This window comes from Micropterus salmoides, unplaced genomic scaffold, assembly GCF_014851395.1.
Source record: "Micropterus salmoides isolate LMB-PRFRI ecotype aquatic unplaced genomic scaffold, ASM1485139v1 Ms_hic_scaffold_2, whole genome shotgun sequence".
NCBI lineage: Eukaryota > Metazoa > Chordata > Actinopteri > Centrarchiformes > Centrarchidae > Micropterus > Micropterus salmoides.
In genome coordinates this window covers 27,218,227-27,244,425 of record NW_024041150.1, presented here as the reverse complement: position 1 = coordinate 27,244,425, position 26,199 = coordinate 27,218,227, and the positions used below count along the sequence as shown (strand labels likewise).

The window sequence follows — 26,199 nt, the reverse complement described above, 5'->3', positions numbered from 1 at the left end:
AAGGAGCTCTTGTGACTGACTAGCGCTAGTCCGGCCATCTAGCAAATTAGCGGTTAGCTTGTCAGCTAGAGAATTTTCACTAGCCCAGCGAGGGTAGGCCTATTCACCAAGTATTTCTGTCTTGAACATTGTGAACAGACCTAGGTTAGGGTGTTCTCCTTCAAGGCTAGCTAATAAGTCACAATATTTTATGTATACCCCTGAAATTTATTCTGAAATCATCATCAGAATAAAAAAGTACATCACAGTTTTCCAATTTTTAAAGTATATTCCTTTATTTTATGATACAAATAAAATAAGTAGAAATGATTTGGCAGGCAAAAAAAACAAAGAAAAGGGGAGTTGCAGTGAAACAAGTTTAAAACTTCATTGAATAAAACACCTTATTTATCATTAACACACTCTTTAAAAAAACACGTGTAATTTCCTCTGCACCGTCTGGCCTCAATTAGTTTGTTATTAGGCACATAAGCAATCTACGGAGTAGTCGAACTAACGTCACAGGCCATACAGCCTGTATGCAGATGATATACTCCTGGACATAACAAATCCACAAACCAAGAATTAACCTATTTGGAACATTTTCAAGGTACAGTATTAATGGGAATAAAATTATATTGATCCATTCAATCCCTCCAAATACCGCACAACACTGTCCATTTAAGGACGAAAAAAAATCACTTGTCTAGATGTTGAGATTATGAAACAACACTTCTCTCTCTTCTGCGGGCCAACTTCCACCCTTCCTAGTGGACAAATTAAAAAGTAAAATTCAGCTCTGGAAAACTCCCTATCCCACTACTCGACAAAGAGAACACCATTAAGAGTTCCTCAAATATTATAACTAATTCATAACATCCCTATTTTTCTGACAAAGTCATTCTTTAAGAGATTACTCAGGAATCCACAGTGTCAAAGACCGCGAAAGTGCTCCTTCACACAACTGCAAAAGAAATGTCTTTTTTTTTTTTTTCGGTATTTCAAATTAATATTTAATAGGATTGGAAATTGAAAGACAATCAACAACAGACAACTGCCTTAAAACGTCAACAAGACAATTTAATCTCCTGCCTGTAGGGCACCCTACCACCTCGCCATCTTCTGAAAGTTTTAAGACCAGCTGGAAAAAAGAAATGAGTATTCAAGATTACCAGATTACATATGGGAAGAAAGTCTCGAACACAAAGTCTCAAACAAAGACAGACACTGTTTTATACAATTTAAAATGCTACATAGACTCCATTACTCCGGGGTAAAAAATACAAAGCATACATCCAAACATATCAACCATGTGTGATAAATGCCATTCCTCAGAAGCAACTCTTTTTTTATAGCGCTGTACTATAGGTGTATACTAGTTGCCGCTTTTTGGCCTGATATCTTCAACAACATCTCAGAAATTATTAATACACCACTAGAACCCGAGCATTTTTGCATTCTTCTTGGTGTGTCTGAAGCTTTAAGAAGACTTTACCACAGCCCAACAACAATTTGTCCTCACAGCAGAAACTAAAAACTACTACTTACAATCGTGGAAAGAAACAACGGCGTCCCTCCTCCAAAATGTGGCTACGTGATCTAACCAACACAATACATCTGGGAAGAATAAGTTATGTTCGAAAAGGGCAGACTACCACAATATAATACGATTTTTGGCAACCACTCATATCACGCCTTGCACATAGAAGTTCCTGAGTTGTTGTCTATATTTTTGCACTTTAACTCTATTTAATGAGTAAATGAGTGCGAGAGGGGACAGGGAAACAGGAGAGGTTTAGGAAGATAAGGAAGACTAAGGGGGAAGATAAAGGCAGGAAATTAATGCTCCTAGACTGCCTTATCTGACTTATTTTCCTATTCTTAGATTTACATTTATTTTATGTCTATTTTACTGGGTACCCTGTCATTCAAAAATAAAAAATACATTTCCTTTATTTTGAAAATGTTCCTTTCTCTTTTTAATTTGCTTATTTTTAATATTGTTCCGATCCCAAAATACGATCCTATAGCCTTTACATGTGCATGAACATCATTTTATAAATCTTTCACATAATTGAAAATGAGCACTGACACAACAATATACTGTATGTATAATCTTTGGCTCAATAAAACATATTTTGAGACAGAAACACATAGCCTGACCAGTAAAATAGAAGAAGAAAAACAGAGCTAGTAGGGTGAATTGATGGCCCCTTTATTCAGCAAAGATTTGGCCTTAGCTGTTCTTGTCAAGCTCAAAGTTTGGTTAAGGTTGAAAGGCTGCAGAAACTAAGGCGATATTAGTGACATGTACATGTTTTCTTTTTTATCCTTTGGTAACCTGCTCAAGATTTCAAGTGTGCATAGATCTTCTGATAAATTACATGAATTAACAAAATAAACAGTGAGAATTGTCAGTGTACATGTGTCTGATGATGTAAGAACAGTGTGTAAACTAATTTTCTACATACATCATTCATTTTGTTTTATTCTGATGAAATCAACACAATAAGCTATAAATAAGGATCGCTTCTCATCCTCCCTCTCTCACTGCTCTGCTTCAGACTATAGCAACGTCCAGTCTCTACTCACAATAAATCAACAGCGATGCGAGTAAAGATATTATAAATAACAAGAGAACAAACAAAAAACATGGGTAGTGTATAAAAAATATGCGATGACCTTTTGTTTTTCACCCTCTCAGTGAAACGAGGGTGAGATTCCTGAAGATACAGGGAGTTATGGCAAGGACTGTGTGTTCACAATGGACATATTGATTCTATGCTAGCAATAAGCATAGCTTTGCCCCGAAATGAGGCAAAAGTGTGATAAAAGCAACGTGTTTGTTTTTACTAGCACCTGTACAAGGGAAGTATGGACGTGGCAAAGCAGTGTGTGAGCTTGTACAGGCATATAAGGGCGGTGGAGTGTTAAATACACTAGATTCAAAAGGGCTAACGGGTTGATAAGACCGAAGGTGATAGTCACAGTCTACAAACTGATGTCTCTTCATTTGTGGCTTTACACAAACCTTGCAGCATTGGAAAAGTCGCCTCCTTCACAAGGCAGACATTATCTTCTGTCTGTGTGAGCAAAATAAAAAAATATCCAAGACTTTGAGTTCAAAAATAAATCTGTACTTTTTTGTTGTAAACACAGTTTTCCTTCATTTGTTCCAAACAAAAGGGGTGTTGTTCAGAACCGTGGCAAAGTTTCATGGTGGTTTTGAATGCTCCATCAAGTCACAAGTTTTTGGGTGACGAGCAAGAGGCAGCGCAGAGGTCTGTCACTCACAGTCCTCCCCAGCGGTGGCGGCCTCCAAAGCAGCAAGAGCCTCCGCCACCATCGAGTCTGTGACGCTCTGCACCTCCTCCTTCTTGTCCCTCGCCTCCTCTTCATCCTCGCTCTTCATCACCGAGATCCCGCTTTCAACAGTGGAAACGTCCAGAGTCTTTGGCAGTCTGAGCTCGTCCCTGGTGTCTGCTGAGGACAGGCTGGTGGTGCTGGTGTGGATGTCCACTGACAGGACGCTACCCTCGTCGCCCGTGTCGCACAGATACTCGGGCGTCCCTCCCACGCCCTCGTCCACCTCGTCCGCTGACAGGCTTTCGTTGCCAGTCACACACTGAGTGATGGAGCTGTCCCATCCAATCGCTGTCGCACGGTAATCCTGCTCACCATAACTTGTCTGGTTCTCGTACTTGTTTATGTTGGGGTAAATGGGCACCTGGCTCGGGCCTTTTTCCTGCATCCCCCATCTCGGTGCCAGAGCTTCTGGCTGGATGATGTACACCTCTGGAAGTGGTTCGCTCCCCTGCCTGTGCACCTCATTGGCTGAGGGTGCGGCGTGCAGCCTGCGGTTGACATGGTTGTTGTCCACCTCTAGTTTTAGTGTGCTGTCATTGGACTTGCTGTAGCCCATGTTGCGGAAGCCCTGCTTCTGCTTGTTGTGGCTGCTGAGCGGGTCGTTGCTGGGGGCCGCATCTGAGAGGTATTGGGGCTGGTAGAGCGAGGCGCCTGCGGAGTCAGTCTTCCTCACATCCACCGCCACAGAGGGGTCATAGATGTAGCTGGGAAAGAGACAGATGGAGCGAGTGTTACATCCAGTGCTGAAACCATTAGCTGACTTATCAGATCGTCGAATTGTGAATAACTTCGATACTTTCTTAGTCTTTTAGGTAATTTATCAAGTAAGAATTGTATTGTTTTAAATTCTAAAATGTGAGGATTTGTTGCTTTTATGTAATTGTATAATTGTAATTTGATATTTTTAAAACATTTTTTTATCAACGGTAGCAGCGTAGCTACTACAATGTTGTACGTAGCTACTGTCAATGTTGGTTGGACACTTCGGTCCAGACTTGGATATCTCAACAACTATTTGATAGAAATTTGGCTCAGACATTCATGTTCACCTCAGGATGAATTATTTTGATGATCCCCTGACTTTAGATCTGGCACCATCATACAGTCAAAATTTCTATTTGTCCTGTACTTTTTTGACCAAATAGCCTGCCAGCAAAACAAATATTTCCATCACCCTCAGCTGTACTTTGTGTGCTAATTGGCAAATATTAGCATGCTAATACTAAGAAGGAGAACATGGTCATCAGCATGTTAGCATTGTCATTGTGAGCATGTTAGCATTTAACTAAAACCTTCACTGTACCTAAATACAGCCGGACAGAGATGCTAGCATGGCTGTAGACTCTTTTTGATGTGGTCACCATAGCCCATGGTGACCACATCAAAAAGAGTCTGGATATTTTTCACTATTTTCCAACATTTTCTAGACTTTAAAAGCAATGGAAACAATCAGTAGTTCAGAAAATACACCTACATCTTCTAATTTCAACACAAATGACTTTGAATCAAACCTGCTACAGAGACGAGACAGAATGAAAGATGCATTTGCAATATATTTTAACTTCCAAAGGCGTTGAGTTACACTGTTTGATTTCCTGGATCAGTTTGGCGGCAGACAGACAGGACTATTTCTGTCCGTCTGACTGGGCTCCAGGAGTCAGATGATCCCGTGAAAATCAATGAAAACACCCTCACACACTATACACTGTTGTACCTTTCTAAATGCCACTGTTTCGTCTAAGTCATGCATGCACCTGATGTTTATACTGGCTGCATTCAGGCCGTGGCTGTGGTAATATTTGCACTGCTCATATGAATGTCAGATATATTATGCAGACTGTACAAAGGCCTCTGACTGCACTCTTCTCTCTCCAATTCTGGTTCAGCGAAATGCTTATTTTTACTGTCAGATGTTTTGTTTGTGTTGCTGACTTCCACGGAGCAGAGGGAACCACAGGAAAAAATTCATGTAAGTGAAGAGGATGAAACACAATGCGAACACAAACGCAGGTGTTTGGCATTTCTGTACTTCAATTTCTTGTTTTTTTATGTCCGACATATTCACTGATACCTGGCTATTTATTGGCCTAGCTCTAGCCAAAAAGGCTGGAAAATAATGAGAAAAGGAAAATAAGTAAAGCTAAACAATCGGCAGCATTTAAAGGAAAAATGAAACATCTTGGGGCCCTGCAATGGACTAGCGATCTGTCTATGGCGTATGGCCCGCCTTTCGCCCAATGTCAGCTGGGATTGGCTGCAGCCCCCCTCGACCCTGTACGCAAGATAAGCGGTTGACAATGGATGGATGGATTAAACATCTTGGAAAACGCTTACTGGCTTTCTTTCCAAGAGTTAGCTGAGAAGATTGATATCAATTTTTGATTTTCATTTGGTACAGAGAAAGAGGCAGTTAGCCTAGCTTAAGCTAAGCTAGTCTAACAGCTTAGTGGTTCTAGCTCCATACTTAACACACAGGTGTGAGAGTGGTATCAGTCTTCTCATCTTGCTATAACTCTCAGAAATAAAGCAAATACTTTCCACAATTACCTGCTTTAAATCAGACTGCTCTTAGATGCTAGCTTACTCAGCATTATGCTAAAAATGTCAGATAACTTTTTTTTACGGTAGAAGTTAATGATACTAGATTATCTCTTAGGCTCACAGAAATAATTGTAGTAGTTAGTAGCATAGTTTGTCACTGAAAAATACCAAGATATACTTCACTGATTTTCAGATTTATGTCTACACATAATTAGCTGTTTCCTGCTGTGAGAAGATACTGATCACCAGTTTACAGTTAACGGTCTTACAGCTCAGAAAATACTTTTCGATAACAGAAACTGAAGGAACAAACAGAGACAAAAAAAATGGCAGCTGATTATAGGCCTAAGTCTAAGTAAGAAAAAAAACAACAAATGATAAGAAACACAAATTAATTCACATTTTGTTTTTCATTTTGTTAAAGAAAATAATGAGCCCTAGTTATGCCGCATAGTTCAGCTCATTAATATGAGTGACAAGGGGCATTTTCAACTGCAACCAGCATAATAAGAGCTCCCATTCTCAATCAGATAAAGCAGCACTGATCCATTATTTAGCATTGGTGTGATGTATTTCCTGGTGTTTCTGTTGAGTCCCTGCTGTCGTCTGCTCGCTCCTCTGCTGTGCAAGTCTTATATTGTGTAAATTACAAGCCACCGTGCGCTCTGCCAGAGACTTGTCGATTCAGTTTAATAACATGACCCAATTCCTGAAAGGTCAGAGGCTAATTAATGCTCATTTAAGCTCTACGCCTTAAATAGCCCCTTGTAGGCTGTAATGACTGTCTGATAGCCAATTTTGGAGGGTTTTCTTACAACGGTATAAGCAACAGATCTCACACATGCACCTGGAAAGGTATTCAGAGTGTTGGCAGGGGGGCTTTTTTTTGAAGATAGTGTCAGACATCACCTGCTGCGAGCGCCTACCATCTCTTCTTCCTTACATTTGTTTTCTCCTCCACCATGCGAGCCTCATGACCCCAGCAGAGCCCCCTCTATCTCACACCTCTCCAGGTGCCTCTCCCCTTCCCCTCCTCACAAGCCTCCTCCTCGTCTCTCTTTCAGCGTCATTGTAATGTAGTCGCAGCTCACTAATCTACTATCCCTTTGCACTTGACTTCTCCTTGATTTGAGCTCCTTCCCTCGAGCTTTTTCCATCTACTGTCTCACTCCTGCCTCCTCCTCCTCCTTCTTTCTCAAGTTGTGCCCTCCACTCTTGTTTCTGTGCTCCTTATTCTGTGCTTTTATCTCACCCTCTTCAGTATTCACGTACTTAGCAAGAACCTGAGAATTAAGGACATAACTTTCAGATGTATTGACTGATTCAATAACAGCTTTTTTTCCTCACCTCCTGGCAAGCAGACACACAAACACATCACCCGCCTACGCCTTTATAGCCACAAGCTAACACACACATGCTCACCCTTTCTGACTTAAGCACCTCTACCTCACCCTGCATCCTTCCCTCTGTCTGCCTTTGCAGTGGAGAGCTGAGAAAATGAATGTTTTCCATTTCTCTCACTCCTGGGCAGCGCTGCCGCTGAGTCCTGGCTGCCAAGGTGAAATTTGAAGCTTGCTTTCAGAGAAGCCAGACACACACAAGGTGTTTTTATATATATATATATATATATAAAACACCAATGATTCATAAAGCTGGACAAAAGCTGTGTGAGAAACTGTATTTTCATCAGCTCTCATCTCCAAGCTATTTTCAAAGAGCAAACATTTCAGTTTTTGTTTTTTGCTGCAATGTATGAAGTCAAAACAGACAAAAAAGGCACAGAAAGTCCCACAGAAAGAGAGGAGCAGCAGCTCCTCAGGCTTAAGCTCTGATTTTAATGATTTTGCATATAAGCAGGTGCAATTTAATCTGGGGAGTTCCTGCTTTGCCCTCTCTGTCGGAATTCCCTTTCTGTTTTGTGTTTTGTTTTGTTTTTTGAGATTTTTTTAGGGAGCTCCTCCATCCTGGAAGACGCCATTCTCAACACCGATGGTGCACCAGACAAGATGTTTCCCTCGTTGTTTAGCCACATCTGCAGTGTGTGTCTGCTATACCAACTCACTACACAGATTTAAGCTGATCATACTGATTTCAAATATAATGCATGGTGCAGTGCTGCTAATGGATTTTATGCCACCAACAACTTTTAGGCTTCTGATAAACATCCTAATCTTTAGTTGTCTTAATGCAAGGCACATTGTCCTCTTGGACATTTCCACCTTTAAGTGGCAAAACATAATGTACAACACATAATATTTGAATGGGACTTCTGCACGAGCTCAATTGGGGTGCCTATGACAAAAACTCAGGGTCATCTGACAAAGAAGTTAACCCTATCTCAACTTTTACTATAACACAATGCAACACATTGAGTTGATTCACGTCTCTGCCTTCTCAGTGATGACTGGCTTTTTGCCCTGTGGCCATGAGGAGCAGGTATAAACACCTCTGCCTTTAGACGCAAACAACACATTTTGCACAAACTACTTCATTTGAAGCATACTGAACCCCTAACTCATTTATGGATGTCCAATTAAATATACCTGGGAAGTTGTGTTTCCTGCTGCACTGTAATCTACAGTAAATGTTGCCTTCTGTGACACTGATTTCTCATAAAATGCATAAGTAAAGAGAGATTTGAGAAATCTAAAATGAACTTCTGATCATGTCCCACAGTCCCTTTAAATAAGTAATAAAACAAAAATCTGATATCTTTTATTCAATTTGTACCAGTTTTCAAAATAAAATCCTTGGATTGTTGGGAACCCGCAAGAGTCAGCCTGCTGATACTGAGGCCATGGTGTTGACCCAGTAACCTACACGCCCCCGCCCCGCCAAACCCCAAACACCACTAAGCCCAGAAATGTGACACTCCAGACAATTAGGGAGGTATGTGTATGTGTGCTACAAGCATTCACTTGTGTGTCTTTGACATGGGTAAGAAAAAAAGTGCCGAGGGGAGGGGGATTACAACTCTGGTATGCGAATCACAACGTGCCCTTTCATTAATCTGCAATCAAAATCTTGTTCCCCGGCCCTGTTCTGTCTCCTGGTTCACCTCAAAAAGCAGAGCGATGTCGAGCCCTGACAACGATGCCTCATAGGTTTTTAATGAATAGACAGTCCTGCAAAGAAATACAGTAACCAAGGGTGATGGCTATTGGCATATTGACTCACAGTTTGTACAAAGAGGCCACGTGAGGCAGAGAGTGCAGACATATTATAAATGAACCTCTCACTATCTGCATGGAACGAGACATTCCATGCTCCTTGTCCACATAATGATGTGGACAAGGAGACATGTGAATTGGCACTGCGAAGCTGCAGATAAAGAAATCTACAATGACAATTTAAATAACTGACTCATCATTTTTATCCCCGACAATTCATTTAATAACAAGACAAAGAGGCTGTTTTCAAAACGGGCTAAACTGCTGTCTCAGAAACAGGAAAGCGAGTCATCAAGTGCTGTTCCAAACGGCTCGAACGATCTCTTCCTGTCTCGTAAGATGCCTTCAAACTGCCCCTGTAATGGCCAGTTTTGAAGGCAGCATTGATGGTGACTTGACGCCACCTATTACCCACAATCCAGTGTGGCTGCGGCAGCCTACGAAAACCGGTCAAGATGACGGACAAACAAGCCGAATTTGTATACAAATATACGTTTTTCAAAGTTTTTAGTAGTTTTCTCGCTTCGAGTTTTGAAAAGCTAGTGAGAACTTAACACTGAACTATCATATTAGCCTGTGACTGTAACCAGCCAAGTTTGTTCAGTATGATTTTGGAGGCATCTGTTAGCCATTTGGCTAGTTAGCTGATGCTAAGGCTAGCTGACGTTGTGCGTTGGCGTAAGTGCTGCCATAGAAGGCTGATCGAAACCCATGTTAAAAGAGATGCCTTCACTTGGAAGTGATGCCTTCTGAGGCAGCTGCCTCCCGTTTTGAACAGAGCCAGAGTCTACAGCCTTGCTAGCAGCTCTGAGGCTGTACCAAGGCACAGCAGTACTTTGAGCTATATGCTACCATCAGCATGCTAACATGTTGACAGGGGCGGTTTGTTCATTAGGGCGCCGCCAAGCCGGGAAAGGCAGGGGATATTTCTCACACTTTCTACCACACCGTTAGTTAGCTGTTACTGTTTTTGACAGACAGTTTGTCTCTGAATATCGTTTCCAATCAGCGTCAAGTCGTGTTCCGTGGAGTCCCGCTTCTTTTGGGCAATTTCAGTCTGGTTGTAATTCGTCCAGATCGCTCTCACTTTCATGTAAAGGCAGTTTTTTTCGAACTGCAGGCGCTGCAAAGCAATCTCTATGGGTTACTTACGTGTTTACGTCATGCGCCCAGCAGCAGAGCTTCGCTTCTGCCACCTGTAAAAGACTTGGCGGTCCTCCAGCCTGTTGCTCTCACTACGATCAGCTACTGTACAAAATGTCCGTTCAGGCTGAAAATTTAACCGAGGTGTTGTGTCGGGAGATGCAGGGACTTAAGATACAGTATAGCCTAATTCATGTAATTTGTTAAGCTATGAGGAGAGGAAAAGTAGGCTAGCCACTAGGCTAATTTCAGATTGTAAAATGCCATAGGCTAAGCTAAGAACAGCACATAGCTCGTTGTTACTGTGTGATTATAGAGTATGTAACAGTGGATCCTTTTAATACAGCCCACATCCCTAATAATACTGTGTATCTACAGGATAACAAGTGGAGAACATTCAAGAATTTTTACAACTCTCTGCTTACCTTATTAGTCTTGTGTAATGTAAGGAATGAAAATTAATACTGTGCTCCTCTGTTCCCCGTTAAACATTTAAGAATAGCAATGTTTGATCCACCTTCATATACAATATATGTGACATTATTACACTGTAGCCTATTACTTGAGACGGGTTCCTTAGCTGCAATGCAAGATTAATTGTAAATAATTTTATTCATTGCACATCATCAGCCCAGTGCCACTGCGCTTTATTCTGGATTTGTTGTACCTAAATAAAAGGTTTGTCACAGCTAAATCAGATGATTGTGAGAGTCATTCTTTTTCATTATTGCTAAAGTAGCTGCTTTTATATCTAAAGGTCTTTGAGGGTGAACTGAAAAATGGCTGTTGATTTTCACAGTGGACTGTTCATTGATTGTAGACATTGACAGTGAATTTCAGGATGTAGCTGTTCACAAATACGGCACAGTATGTAGACTAAGGAACAATCTTTGTCTCATAGCAGACTTAGACCATTGAGCTGGTCATCTTAGCCATTATTGCAACAATTGCCCCCCCTGAGAGATATGGCAGGGGCCGCCACTGCATGGCGATAAGCAGTTTTAATGTTTACCAGCTTAATTTAGCGTGTTAGCATGCTCACATATGCCTATTAGCACTAAACAAAGCACAGCTGAGCCTGACGGGAATGTCGTATTTTGCCATAAAAAAAATAAACCGGTTTATGGCACTGGATTTAAAAAAAAAAGAAATACAAAATACACAAATAGAAATAAACAACACAGACATAGCATAAAATGTATGTTGTGTGAATGTATACTGAACCAGCGATTTGATTTCTGTCCTGTTCCAGCAGGGTTTTATAGTGCAGGTGGGCCACACCGCCTGAAATAAAGACTGCCTCCAATAACATCATAAAAACTTTATACCCTTGTGCGAATTAAAACATTAACCAGCAAGAAAAAGGGCAGAGGAGCTGTTTCATACAGTAAAAGCCATATACTGAATGAGTGTGGCCGCTGTTTAGGACGTCACAAATTACCTTCCAATCACCTCCACGTTTTTTTAGAGGCTCTGAGACACGTATGTCCTTGAAACATAAAACCAAAACTGGCTAATTACCACTAGAGGAATGTGGGAAAAAACATTTAATTCTTGTGAACCGACCCTTTAAATCACTGAAATCTAACAATAATAAGATAGTGTCCTGGCAACGTTCACTTGTAAGACAGAAAAAAGTGGCACCAAACAAACAACCGCAGACACATTTCTCACCTTTTGATCATCCTGCAGCATTGGCAACCCATTTGGCCAGCTGTGTTGTGGAGCTGTGGAGGGACATTAAGAAAGCAATTAAACTTTAATCACGCAAACATCCTTCCACTAAACAGCAAAATTGAAAGCGACTAAACTTCTTTAAAAACATGCACATTTATTGTTTTTTCAGCGGGTGACATTTTCCCATCTGCATCTGCGCTCGCTCATCAAGGAAAGGTTACAGTTAGCTCCACAGTCGCCGGCCTGCACATCATCACACACACACACACACACACACTTTGACAGAGTCCGAGACTGCTATTGATCGGACAGTTCAGCACCTCTGACATGTGAGTGGTTTTTAAATGAGAGCTTTTTTTCTGGGCTCGCTTGAAGATTTCACCTCATCAGTCAAGTTTTTGCTTTGCCCTTGGTCCCGACGGCGTTTGGACATGAGGATGAAAACTCTGTCTACCTGAAGCACCGATAAAGATGTTATTGCCATCCATCACTGTTGTGTGTGTATGAGTGTGTATCATAGTGTGTGTATCTATGAGCACGAAGGGAGCGACCTTTTCTCTCCTGGTGGTGTGTCTCTCTAGGCTTTGGCATTTCATTGCCCGGGTAAATAATTAATCACTGGGTCTTGAATGGTTTTGTCTGCGAGCGAAGGAGAAAGAGAGCACGACAGAGGTAGAGGACACAGTATCTTGTGGAATAAAAGGAAGGATGTGTGTCCACGAAACAAAACAGTTTCTATTCCTAACCTTAGCTCTCTGACCCTGTAGGTCTTTTGTTGTACATTTAGTTGAAAGTACAGTTTTCCAAGTACTTATAGAACAGTAGAGGACTAGTGCAACACATTCTGAGTGCAGCTTCAAATAAAAGCAGATCTATCGCAACTATATTTCATTAAAAGATTTCTCTTAAAAATGTCTAACTTCCCTACCCATTTGTACCTATGAGGGTGTAAATCTATAAACGAGTCTCTTAAAAAAGGTTATTAAAAGTTACTACTTCAAATAAATAGGCACTGTGGTTTTGATTCAAGCGAGAGTAAAAAGCGCATTTGTTGTCGACTATTTTCAGTAGTATTTACAAGTACAAAGTATTTACAACAGCAGGATCTAGTGTTGAAAGTTTTCCTGTGATTTTAAGTGATTACTTCCCAGGAATATCTTGCTGTTCTAGCCACACACTAAATAAAGTTTGATTTTGAACAGAACTGCAGGTAATTCATCATGAAGCCTAGAAAGAATTAACAACACTAACTACTCCCTATCTACAGAATCATTTCATCCATTTTTTTTAATGGAATGCAGTTTCATGTAAAATCTGCATTAATACTGCTTTCAGGGAAGAAGAATCTAATTCTGGTGGCAATTAGAGTTTTCCTGTGATTTGAGGAACAGCAGCATTGTTCTTGGACATTTACTTGTAACATCAGCACCATCTTTTTGCCTGCATGCTTTAAATCGGGCCTACTGCCACCACTGAGGTCTGCATATCTGATTCAGCCACTTGTTGAGCTGCACTACTTTGTTCACCTTATCTAAAGAACATATTATCCAGTGCAGCAGTGTGGCTCATTGACGTTTTGGACATCAACGGAGCTTCACGGCACAGAGGATATGTACACATATACAACTGAAGATATATCAGGCTTTGACAACACAGGCAATACTTGTTAGTTGGATCATTTCAAAAAGGAATGTGCCATAGCTCTTGTAATCATTCCTTTTCTTCACTAATTTGTGAACCCATTAGTCGTGTAAATTTTCAAGATGTAGCGAAGCCAGGCAACTGTGATGTAACAGCCTTCAGTTATGCTGTGGGACTACACCTAATAATGCAAAGTCCTGGAGGGAACGATGTACACGTGGGTTTTGAAAAATGCACCAACGAATACACTCTTGATGTACAGTGCTCCTCGAGTTAGCATTAAAGGCTTTTTAATGCCTTTAAAGACATGAAAGACTGTATTATTTGTGCCAAAGCAAAGCATGACTTAGCTATCCCAAGGCGTCTAATTATCCCCCTACGGGCTGCTGCTGTGCGCCAGCACATAAAAAGAGTCCAGAGCCAGAGGTGAGTGAAGCCACAGATGACACAGACAAAGTCAACTTGGACAGAGTAGCGTCCGCTTGTCTTTGTGTGCCCTCCACTTTCTCTTGTGATTTGACGTGGGCTTGACTGTAAACCGGCTGAAACGATCACCACCACACATTCGTCTGCATTTTCACTGGGACCTCCGACACATCCACAGCCACTCATGAAAAAGCCAAGAGGGTGTACCACGCCAAGTGCACCTCAGAGCGGCTGAGAGGCCCAGTGGTTCGACCGGCTGTGCTTTAACTACAGGACCCTGATTTAACACACTGCCGCATTGGCAAGCACCCGCCCAGCTGAAGTGTCCCTTATCTTCCAGGAGGGGAGCAAGAGAGGAGGTAATTTCCCAGCGGGCATCGGGAACTATCACATTAATGGAGCATTAGTCCCCAAAGACCTCTGAAGTCACTATCGGCTGACTTTTACAATTACTAGTCACGTTCAAGCGGGTCAGTAATCTTCTGACAAGCTCCAACTCTGAATCCTCTGATTGCTCAGCCGCATTCCTCCCTCCGCCGCTGCCAGCAGCTTCCTCCCCCTCCTGTTTTCTTGTTACTTGGTGGCATTTCTTGCCTTGTGCCTTGTGCATTATGTATATTTCATATCTCAGCGATATGTGTCTGTTGCTTTGTGCTCTTTGCACCCCCGGGGGTGTTTTAATGTGCTGGCCTCGGAGTCGTGCAGGCTGCTTGGATCCGTTAGGGGAGCATCTTGGAGCTCAGAGCCTCCTCTGCCAAATACGACTGCATATCTGTTTGTTGCAATGAACAGTCCTAAAATGGTCCTTTGACATGACTGTCTCCGAGTGAATGGCTATAAATTAATCATGAGTTTGAATATGTTTAGTTCTTTCTTGGCACCATGTTTTCACCACTAAAAACTCGACTTGTATGACAGTACATGGATAATTAATTGTTGTGACGGAGGTAATCAAGCAATAACGAAACCATGTTAACCTGTTCTGTTATAACCCCTATATAAGATTTTGAACCTTTAATGCTTTTTAACTGCACGTTACATGAAGATCTGCTGAATCCATCCATTTCATGTAACATAGTGAAAAGACAGAAGAAACTAGCAAAGAAACTATTTATTCCCCATACAACACACAACTATGAGTGTTATCTGGCTGATAATGCTTCAAAATGTTGATTAATCACACAGCTAAGACCACTACAAAGACATAAGAATCAACCAACAAGGGTAAAAGAGAAGATGGTACAACACGACCTTTTCAAGAATATTTCCCCCCGAGGTCAATCTCATGACTTTCCCTCTCATGTGTCAAATCATGGGAATGTAAAAAGCTTTGGACGAGATGGAAAACAAGTTTGGCTGACTGGGCTGGAAAAGGCTGGTTTTGCATCGGCATGAAGTTGGGTTGCACATTTGCAAGGCAAAATTCTGGGCTGGCAGACAATATGATTGTAGTGTTACCTGCCTCCGGCCAACCATTCTGCTGCTGGTCAGCAAAAACAACCTCTCAGTCAGAGGGGAACTAGTCCTGCAGGGCAGAGATGACGCAATGAATCTTAGCCCCAGCAGCTAACAACACTCCTCCAAGCAGCCGTGGCCAATGAGTAACTAGCTAGTTACATCAATGTACTGATAACTAAGTGACATTAAAAGTCAAAGACAACTGCCAAGAGCTCTGCTGGAAGAAAATGACAAGACAAACACGACTAACACGGCTGGCTGGCTCCAGTGTATCAACTCACAGCTGTCATCTCACTGTGTTTGTAGAGTAAATAGCTATAAAGAAGTGAGAAAAACAGCAAACTGCATGCTAGTGCTGTGAACACCAGGGTTTTTACTGGCTCAAAATGAGGCAGAGGTGGTATCACCCTGATCACCGTGCACGTAGCGTGCCTTTAACTGGCTCAAGCAAACACTTTTTATACACAACATATTTTAAGAGTTCAAAGAAAATGACAATTTTCACTTTAAGCATATTTTCTAAAACAATAAAAGGGGCCCTGTTCAACATTAAATTAAATACAACATTAAAGCTATTGTGTTAATTTACAGTTAACAAGCAGCAAGTTTAAAATCTAAATCAAATCAACATCAGCTCTTGTTTTCACTTATAGTTCAGGTTTGTCCTGCCGTGTAGCTGATGGGAATTCCTGGATATTAAATGTTCATCTGCAACTTTCTGTATTATCACATTAGACAAAGAAAAGCAGCAACTCCTCACAATTTAGAAGGTGGAAAAGAGTAATTAATGTTTTGGTTTTATAAAGTTGCTTTGATGATTGTTCAATTATCAAAACTGTTTCTGATTATTATTTCAAAAGCATCGAAATATTATGATTAAAATACCAAACAGTGTATATTAAGTAGTCAATCAATCAATTACAACCTTAAGATGCTGCTAACAAGTTAATACATCAGTAATAAATGACATAATAATATTCACTCTGACAGGGCACAGTCAGCATAAATTCTTGATACTTGAGTAAATTCTGCTTATCCTGCAGTACATTTACCGAAGTAAAATTTTAAATGCAGGATTTTAACTTGTACTTACCGTGTTTAATATGGTTGGGTTGTAAGGATCTAAATCTTCCACAACTGTATAAAAATAAGTTAAGTTGTTGCTTTAATTGAGCTGCAATAAAACTTTTCATGAATGCACCTTACACATGAGGTCATAGAGTAATGTCTCCAGATATACGGAGGTTAAAGAAGGCAGATTGAGCTGTAAGCGTTAAAGCACATCAGAGGATTCACAATAAACTAAGATGTCAGAAATGAGGCTTTCCCCTCGGGCCTCTAAAGCCTCCCTCAGGCTTTACAGTAACCAACAGCTGAACATCCAGCTGACCAATGGTGTCGTTCCCCTGGAAACTTTCCAAACTCATAATGAGATCAAGGATTCAATCTGTGCATCAAATGACTATCATTCATTCAGATATTGGCCATTGTTGGCTGGCAATAGCAGTGCTTCGTCTGCTCCCTGTGCCATTCAATATATTATATATTGCTCCTGTTTTTTAAGATAGGGAAGATTGTAGGACGATTACTGAAAGGGAGAGATATTTCAGCGCTGGCAGTTTGGCCGAGCTCCCATTTTTTCACTTTCTGAGTTTCCCCCAGAGGAAATTGAAACATTTCATCTTGGAGAAACGGGTGCAATAAAAGTGAGATTGCTGTAGTGTGTCCCCTAAATGTGGGCTGGATTGAAATCCAGGGGATACCCGTGGAAATGGCAGTCAGAGCCATTTTTTGAAAGATTGCTGCAGGTGAAAAAATTTCATCAGGAAAGATAAGGCTTAAAATAATTCTTCCTCTGGAAAGAGTCTGGTTGAAACTGACTTTTACCTGTTAAGAGTTTGTTTTGAAAACTGGAGTTACTGTGTGTAACAATTGAAAAAGTCTCTGAAATGAGGATAACATTAGAAAAGGAAAAAAATAATTTTAGTTATTAGTTTTAAAGGTTGGTGTGTACCTCTACTCCTCGGTTAATAAGCTGAATACATTTTTAAAGACCATTAAAGTTTCATCTGTACATTTAGAAAAAAACTGCAAAACGGTAATTTAAATGGATACACGATTACCAAGTCAAGATTGAGATTATGGTTCAATAGCATTTTAGCTAATCTTAATCTAACCAATCCCTTATTAAATCTTAATAAGGTTTAACTTTCAAGATTTGCAATAGACTAGAGTCAGAAATAACTAAAAATATGATATGATTCAGAGTTTGGTGGTTAGTGGAGGTGTTAAACCCTCTCCTGTTTAATGTAGTTACTGGATTACGAGTTAAACAATCACCTCACTCATATAATACGTAGCTTTTGTTGTGAAATTATATTTCATAAAAATGTAAGAATTTCCTCAGATGTTATTTTAGGCACCTCCACTATAAAACGCTGCCGGAAACACGGAGATATGTAATAATCACTTCTTGTTAACTCAGTTGCCTACTTATGTTTACACCTTATTTTTCACAAGCTATTTGATAATTTTTTTTCTGTTGCTATGGTACTTTTATCTGTACTATCTATATTAATATTTTTCATTCTGAGGAGTCGGCTTTAAATTTTTTCCCCCAGTAAGTACATTTTTTTTCGCTAGCCAAAATTCGCATTAAATAATACTGCAACATGAATTACAGATGCATCTTACCAACCAAGCTAGTTAGCTCCAACTTCTCGTCCGAATGTGGTCACGTCTGGTTAGAAAAAAAACAAGATGGCTACGGTCAAATTACCAAACTTGAGGCTTCAAAACAGCAGTACACAAACAAATGATTAACATCACAGTGGCTACGTCCACTTCTTTTATACAGGCTATGGATACAAACAATGTGTTTTGGTGAGGAACACTGAATGTAAACTTTGTTTACAAGAAAGCTCAGCAGGGCACCTTTAATGTGGAAAATGTAGAACCAGGTGTTTGTTTGTGATAGTTACTGTAGTGATTAGATCTCCGGACTCTCATATCACCTCAAAATACAAAAACACACAGTCACCTCCTTGAGATACTCTGTTGCATATCTGATACCGCTTGTTTTTTGTTGTGCCCTTGGGTGAGTGAAATCTATCCACAACCATTTCTGTATATCTGTGGGTTTGAGTTCCTGGTCTAAACACTGTGCATTCCAACACTATCAATTAAATACAGGTAGAAGAGGTTTAGAGACAAAAACAGAGAGCTTGAATAACGTTAGAGGCTTGCCAGTAGATCCCTAAAAAAATGTTTCTCTTATCTACTGGCAGTAATTGAATGCACATTCGGAGAGTTGTTCCCTGAGGTGTAGGTATGAATATTTCTCCTGAGTGTCTGACCCTGCTGTTACAACTCAGCTCAGTTACCTGATTCGTGAAACGGTTGGCGTATGTAAGCTGTGTGTTACATTATAAAGTCGTAATTTATCTCTTGACACCTACTCTGGGCCGGTCAGAGTGTCTGTGTTGGTGTATGTGTGTGTGTGGAGGGATGGTGAGAAGGGAGATCGTGTTCATTTGGGTGACACAGGAGGAGTGCAGTGATGGAAAAGTGGGCTAACTGGTCAGCCGTCAGTCTAACAGGCTGTTGTTTTTGCTTACTGCTCTTTTTCTTGTGTTTCAAACACATCAGTTTTCTTGAAATTTGAACTTTCACATCATGCGCTATCATGTCAATGCAGTCAGAAACACGGCGGGACTTTACAACGCTACGATCCAGTGCTTCCCACATATAGACTTTTCTTGGGTGGGCCCATTTTAGCACTCTGCAGACAACCACAGAGAGAGTTGTCTCTCAGATGTCATTCATTAACTACCATGTTGCTTTCGTTTCGATGGGCTATGTCATTAACCAACCTCCTCCACATGAGGAGCACCTGCTGCTGAAGGGAAAGGGAGCAGATTGAAGTAGACAGTAAACACTAAAATATGGTGGAGCATGAAGTAGAATTAAAATAGTGACGAAAAAAAGGTGCCACCGCCCAAGTTCTCTGAGGGGGGAGGGTTTCTTCATGACAATACCCCCCTATGAGAAAACTTTTCTCATAGTTTATCAAAGCGATGCAGAGTTGCAGTGAAAAGATAGAAAAGACAGTGAGTGGGTAAGGGGAGAGCGACTGATTTAAAAGCCGTCGCCTTCAAGATTGTCACTGAGTGAAACCCCGTAGCTGTGTGTTCGGGTATGTTCACTGGTGTAACAGGGACACTGGGCTGCTTGTCATCATAGAAACAGACCATCACATTGTGACATTTATTGCAGGTTCAGTAATATCGACTGCCTTCCCTTCGACACACAGCAAACCCTAACAAAACTCGATCCATACCGTGAGTTTTGTGATCCGTTGCATCACTGGAGAAGTAGTAGTAACTCTGAGGGGGGGATAAAAAATATTGAGCAGAGCCAGGACTGGCGACCTGTCCAGGGTGTACCCCGCCTTGTGCCCAATATCAGCTGGGATTGCCTCCAACCCCCCCCCCCCCCCCCTGCAACCTTGTACGCAGGATAAGCGGTTGACGATGGATGGATGGATGGAGAAGAGGCAGGGACATAGAAATGAGAAAGGGGGAAATCCAACGCATCCCCCCTGGCAAATCGCACCCTGCCTATCTCCACTGACAAGGCATTTAATTATAATGACCTCTTCACAAACCTCTGTTTAATGCTACTACAAGCAATTTTAAGACACCACTTTTTACTATTTTCTGACATTTGATGGGCAAAACTAAATAATAATCTGTTAAATAAGGAAGTGATATGTGCTGGCCTCTAGCACTGCCAAAATGTGGTTGACCTGCACACAGTAGCGTGCCTGAACGCATCATGTGCACACACGAACACTGGACTGGAACTGCTGGTGCCTGTTTGCGCCATAGAGACAGAACCAACATCTGAGCAGCTGCTTTTTACCGCAAATCTGCTCATTCGGTTTTTACCACCACGAGGGCAACAGAGGGTCCGCACCGCTGGTTTTGGCCTTGGTGTCCTAAATTCTGTCTGTAATGCTCAAAAAGTGGCCTCGTCCTAAAAATTACTTAATTCTCATTCATGCAATTTTATTCTACTTAATTAATTTTTGTTTTTTAATGCTGTTCTTATGTAAAGCTTTGAATTGTGTTTGAAAGGTGCTATGCAAATAAAGCCACCTTTGCCCTGGACCTTTTAACTGTATCTCCAGAAGACATGGGGATATGGTTTAAAGCTCTGCAAATAGCTAAGAAAGTGAACCTTGTGCGTATGAATATGTGGGTCTACAATTAATCTCTACCCTCAAGATTTCCCAAGATATTTTTTTTCCCAAGCTATGAATCACTAAACATGCTCAATCAATTCTTAATATCATCCATCCTGCGTACAGGGTCGCGGGGGGCCTGGAGCGAATCCCAGCTGACGAAAGGCGGGGTACACCCTGGACAGGTCGCCAGTATTCTTAATATCATCTGAATTACAACATCCAGCCTCGTTCTTCTTGTGATCTTTCATCCCTCTGGGTGCTAAATCAAACCTGATCTACAACCAAACTCCATTTCATCAAGCTGCAACCGGCTTTTATCTCACATGTGTGCTCAAGGAAACAAAGTAATTATTGCAGGACTTCCTCATAGTCATTGGCGGACGGTGTGACCCTCTTGCATTTCTCGGCTGGAAGAGAACAATGGCGTTCGATAAGGTGGTCAATTTAGGCTTCTTATCAGCTCTGAGGCTTTTAAAATCCAGCTGAAATGTCAACACGCGATTTTTAAGTCGGTGCAGTGACAAAAGAAAGGAAAGTGCTGCCGTCTCACCCACTGCTTTATCCTGCTTTTAATAACCTGCATGTACAGTAGATGAGAGATAACCTCCCACACCTGATAACACTTCCCATGAGAGAGCCCCGGCGATTTAGCTGAGTGATGTTACTGTGTGACTTTTTCAATTACGGCTCGCACAAAGAGAAGAAATTGAAGAAAGATCTGCTATTAAGGGGAAGGAGGGGGAGAGTCAAATCAGTTCAAAATAAGACACTACAACTTTTGATTTGAGTGCTTGACACACGTGCGCTTGACGAGGTGACCTTCAGTCGGCTGATTTGAAGAAGCCAGGACGTGATTAGGCAAGTGTGGTGAGTTTCCATGGCCACCAATTTCTATAAAGCCAGGCCTTGTTAAGGAACAATCTGCAGCGCGTTTGTTTTGATTTCATATTCATGCTGACACACAGTCACATTAACCAAACGATGGGACAATGCGGGAGCTCAATCAAATGACTATGGTCATTGATCAGCTGCTCCAATTGGAAGTGTCAGGTGGTACCCTGAAGTGTGTGTGTTCACGTCTGCTTCTGTGTGTGTGTAATATGATGTGCTGTGTCCACACATCTTTTCCAGACAGCCTTGGGCAGCAGGCTGATGAAAACAGGTCCTGTCTCTCCTCTCTATTACCCAGCTGCCCGCACTTATCAATAGCCCTGCTCACCTCACGCTCCCTCTCTCACACTGCAAACAGACCGGCTGCTGTTTTTCCTCCTGCGGATCCTTCTGACCCAGGAGCTAAGAATTGTACTTTAGGGAGTAAACAAGCCTACGAAGAGCCTGAGAAGAGAGCACTTTCAAAATGATGCAGAGCTGGTAATGCAGTGGCGAATAAAAAAGGAGGGTGAACATTCACACAACCATTTTGGCAACAAAACACCTACATATCTTACCCAGGTTTGATATAATAAGTACAGCTAGTATGAATTTATATCAGAAAAAGGCAGACCTACTTCACTTCACACTTCCGTTTTCATTAATTAAGCCCAAGGTGATGTCTTCAAATCACTTGTTCACTTATTTTCACCATACTGCAGATTCATCCATTTATTATTCTCAGAGCCTGAGGTGAAGTCAAATTGCTTGTTTTGTTTGATCGACAGTCCAAAACCCACAAAATATTCAATTAATAATTATATAAAGCTGAAAAAAGGCAGCAAATCCTCCCATTTGAAAAGTTGAGACCAGACATAGTTTGGCATTTTAGCTTGATAAATGCCTAAAACAATTATAGTGGTTGTCATAGTTGATGCTCATTATTTTAAGTCATTCAACTTATCGTTTCAGTCCAGTTATCAGTTGGGTTTTGTTTTTAATTGATCATCCTGTTGATTCATTGTCAAAAATAATGACTCATGTTCTTCAAATTAATTAGCTAGTCAGAACAACAGCCAAACTCCACGAAGACTCATTTTATGATGATATGAAATGGAGACAAACAAGCAACTTTCTTACTACATGAGAAATTATCAAATTATTAGTTGGTTTTAATATTTGGAAAATGTCCTTGGAGTCATTTACCTCAACAAATGCAAAGAAGGAACTATTGCAGGCACCCAAAGTCAAAATCTTCTCTTGCGGCAGACTACATGTAATTTTTTATCATGGAAATGGTATATATAACGGTACAGTGACTGTTCTGTAAATTCTTCCATATAAACAAAAACAACTCCACTTGCTCTGTATTTACAATTTCACTTTCCTCCCTGTTTTCTTGTTACTCTCTGGCAAACCAACTTTGAGGTGCATTGCCGCCACCAACTATCGCTCTGGCGTGGTAAGCAGTAGGGTTGAGCAAGTACTCGGTTGAAATGAGTATCCGGTACATAAAACGTACTTTTTACGAGTATCGTCAGAGTTAAATGTGTCTATATCTGTTTTCTTTTACAGTTCTCTTCTATTGTAATTAAAAACATCGTTTTGAAGTGCAATTCTGAGGCTGTTATGTAAACAGTTTTCTAATAAATTTAGCAACTTTTGATCAACCCATACCTATTTCAGGCTTAAATAACTAACTTCCGGTTAGTCATGCCCACGTCCGGGTTAAGCTCCACCGATTCCGAGTACAGATACAGATACTTTAATATTATGAACAGATACAGATACAGATAGTGGTTTACTCATTCATCCCTAGAAGGCAGTCCTGCTGCCCAGATCACGTTACCTTGCAACGCAGCTGGATTTGCGGGGTCATGCAGGAATGGAACGTCAGAAACTTTTCTTGGACACTTCTTAGGTTTTTGCCGCCCTAATTTGTCTCTACCATAATTCTAGTAACTATAGCCTACTCTGTCACTTACAGAAGTTCATTTAGATTTAGATTTAGATGCCTAAAAAAAAACTCAAGCTACATTTAAAAGCTGATAGCTAAAACAAAGCCAGAGAGTAATTGTGCAATTCCTAATTTGAATAGTTGATTATTTGACTATCAAAATAGTCATACTTGCAGGCCTACTCAGTATATTGGGTGTAAGGTTTTGGTGTCAGTTAGAGCTACAATGGTTTGAGTCATTTTTGTCAGAAAGATTCTCTGATTCCAGCTTCTTAAATGTGAATATTTTCTGGTTTCTGGTTTCCTCCTCTGTGACAGCAAACTGAATATCTTTGGGTGACATTTGAGAACGTCGTCTTGGGCTTTGGGAAACACTGATGGTCATTTTTCACATTTTTCTGACATTTTACAGGGTTAATTTATTTCATATTTACAACAGGGTGGTATGAGCTGCAGTTTGTATTTATGGAAACTAAACAACTATTTGAATAATTGAGAAAATAATAAAAGGCAGATTAATCAACAATGAAGATTTGCAGGCCTTAGTGTCAGTCACGCCATATTAAAGTCTTTTTATTTGAGTGGTCTTGGATTATTCCTTCTTGTTTTAATCTAACAAGTGTGTTTATTGCCACAGTACACTCCTCTGTCATTAAAACAACAGCCAAACTCCACGAAGGGATTGAAGGGGTTATGGTTTCCCTACACTGTCACACGACAAATCCTTTAGTTTTAAAAGAGAACACTGTGTACAATCTGTTTTCCATTTCAACAACAGCACTGAGCTCTGTTCCCATGTTTATATCCTGTTTCAGGTCGAGTCATCCAGCAGTAGCAGCCCGGGTGCAAAGCAAACTAGACCTTGGGCAAATATTATTTGCATACACTTTTAATGGCTCGTTTTGTCTGAAAGGCGCATGGGTTGAGTCGGCCACAAAGGGCAAGAAAATGGGGTTTAGCAAACTGCAACTTAGCATAGTGTGTAAACCTCATGATTTTGTGACTCTTGCCTACCTTCAGCTTAAAAAAGAGGTCAGAAGACACACACTGATGTGTGACAGCTGCTCTACACGGCTGGAAACGTCACACTTGAGAGGGTTGCATGTGATAAATGACAGACATGGCAGTTTCGGGCTCAGACGTAAAGTGTGCATGCCTTTTAAAGTGACCCGGGGTTTAGTGAGGCTCCGTGTTAGATGTGCAAACAAAGCCCAAGGCCGTGTACATGAGTTCTGGTTGAGACCACTCCTCCTCCACCTCTCCGCTCCATCCCATCAAAGAACAAATGTCCCCAATAACATGCGGGCATTCACTCATTAACTTCACCTGCCCATGAGCAGTGTGCTCAAGGTGTGATGGAAATTTCTTTCAGCTCAGCTGCCACACAGCGTGGCTCATTTACAGCACAGTACGTGACACACTGAAACCTAATGGGTTTCAGCTTTATTTTTTCACACATACACTATACATATATTCTTTCTCTCTATATATATATACACACACACACACACACGGGAACTGTTCTGAAAATTGATTAATCGTTTGAGTCACTATTTAAGCAAAAAAAAAAGCCAAATGTTTCCAGCTTACACATGTAAGGATTTGTTTCTTCTTTCAGTTTTATATCTTTGTAAATCTTTGGGTTTCTTGAGTGTCAGTCGTACTACAGGTGGCTCTATGATGTGCATTTTTCACAGCTTTCTGACACTCTACAGACAAAACAATGGACTAACAAATTGATCAAATAAGAGAAATTAGCAACAAGAATTAAAAACTCACACATGGCAGGTATTTTTACAGGCCAATACCAGTGACTTTTTATTTTTAAATGCCAGTATTTGTAGGCCAAGAATTTTCTTTCTAAATTCTGCAATTCTCTTATCAGAGTTTGTTTCAGGTCGCATTTAGACCTGTATGTTGGGAAATCATATTTACAGAAACACTTATAATACTTATAATTTATATATGAAAAATCCAAGTAATTAAAATCTTTAAGACTTTATTTTAGTTTTTTTGATCTTTAAAAAAAATGCGGTCATTTACCTCTACTTACTCCTTCCTACAGTTTATACACATGCAATAAATAGTTTATAGTTAATGTGTAAATAGCCTGTGTGTCATTATGTGCAACAAGTGTGCACTCACCTTTATACTGCCTGATATCTTGCCTAGACTACTCAAAACAATTGTCCACAACTGTCCTATATTTTCATTAACTGTACATACATGTTTCCTATAACTATCTTGTTTTGTATAATATGCAGTGTTTGTAACACGGCTTTTGTTACTCGCCACTGGCCATATGGCTCACTAACCAACGTCCACCTGCTGCTATGGATAACTGGTCTAACAACGCGTCAACAACCCTTTTCACACACTTTGAAGTTAATTTACAACATCATTTTATTTTCTTCATGTAAGCACACCAAAAAGACTATCAGAGTAACCAAAAGCTGTTTCAACGTACCTGTTGCGCTAAGCGAAGGTGTGGCACTTTGCCCTAGGTATCAAAAATGCACGGATAACTTCAGTTGTCATTTAAGTTGTTTCACTTCCGGTCCTTCACTGTGTAGAAATGACAGATAAAGTTGAAAAAGTAAAGGCTCCATTCAGCGTCTTGAGCTGGATATGGCTTCCCTCCTTTGGTTTGAGTTGTTGTGATGAAGAGTCCCCCCACCCCCTCGGCGTCTCCACAGTCCCATGTCTCCTGTTTGAACAGCGGT

The 26,199-nt window shown here is 40.8% G+C and overlaps 1 protein-coding gene across 3 annotated transcripts; it reads right to left on the bottom strand.

Moving 5' to 3' along the window:
* Nucleotides 1-248: 248 nt before the first annotated feature.
* Nucleotides 249-26,199, bottom strand: zgc:194930 (uncharacterized protein LOC557813 homolog). Of its 3 annotated transcripts, none has more exons than XM_038732663.1 (4): nucleotides 25,944-26,199; nucleotides 18,096-18,141; nucleotides 11,874-11,926; nucleotides 249-4,049 (listed from the first exon to the last, which is right to left on the bottom strand). In XM_038732663.1, exons 3-4 carry the CDS (start codon nucleotides 11,903-11,905, stop codon nucleotides 3,266-3,268), a joined length of 816 nt encoding a protein of 271 aa, XP_038588591.1. In that variant the 5' UTR covers nucleotides 11,906-11,926; nucleotides 18,096-18,141; nucleotides 25,944-26,199; the 3' UTR covers nucleotides 249-3,265. The 3 variants fall into 3 exon arrangements, with proteins under 3 accessions (XP_038588591.1, XP_038588592.1, XP_038588590.1); XM_038732664.1 differs by having other exon boundaries at nucleotides 18,100-18,141; XM_038732662.1 differs by lacking the exon at nucleotides 18,096-18,141.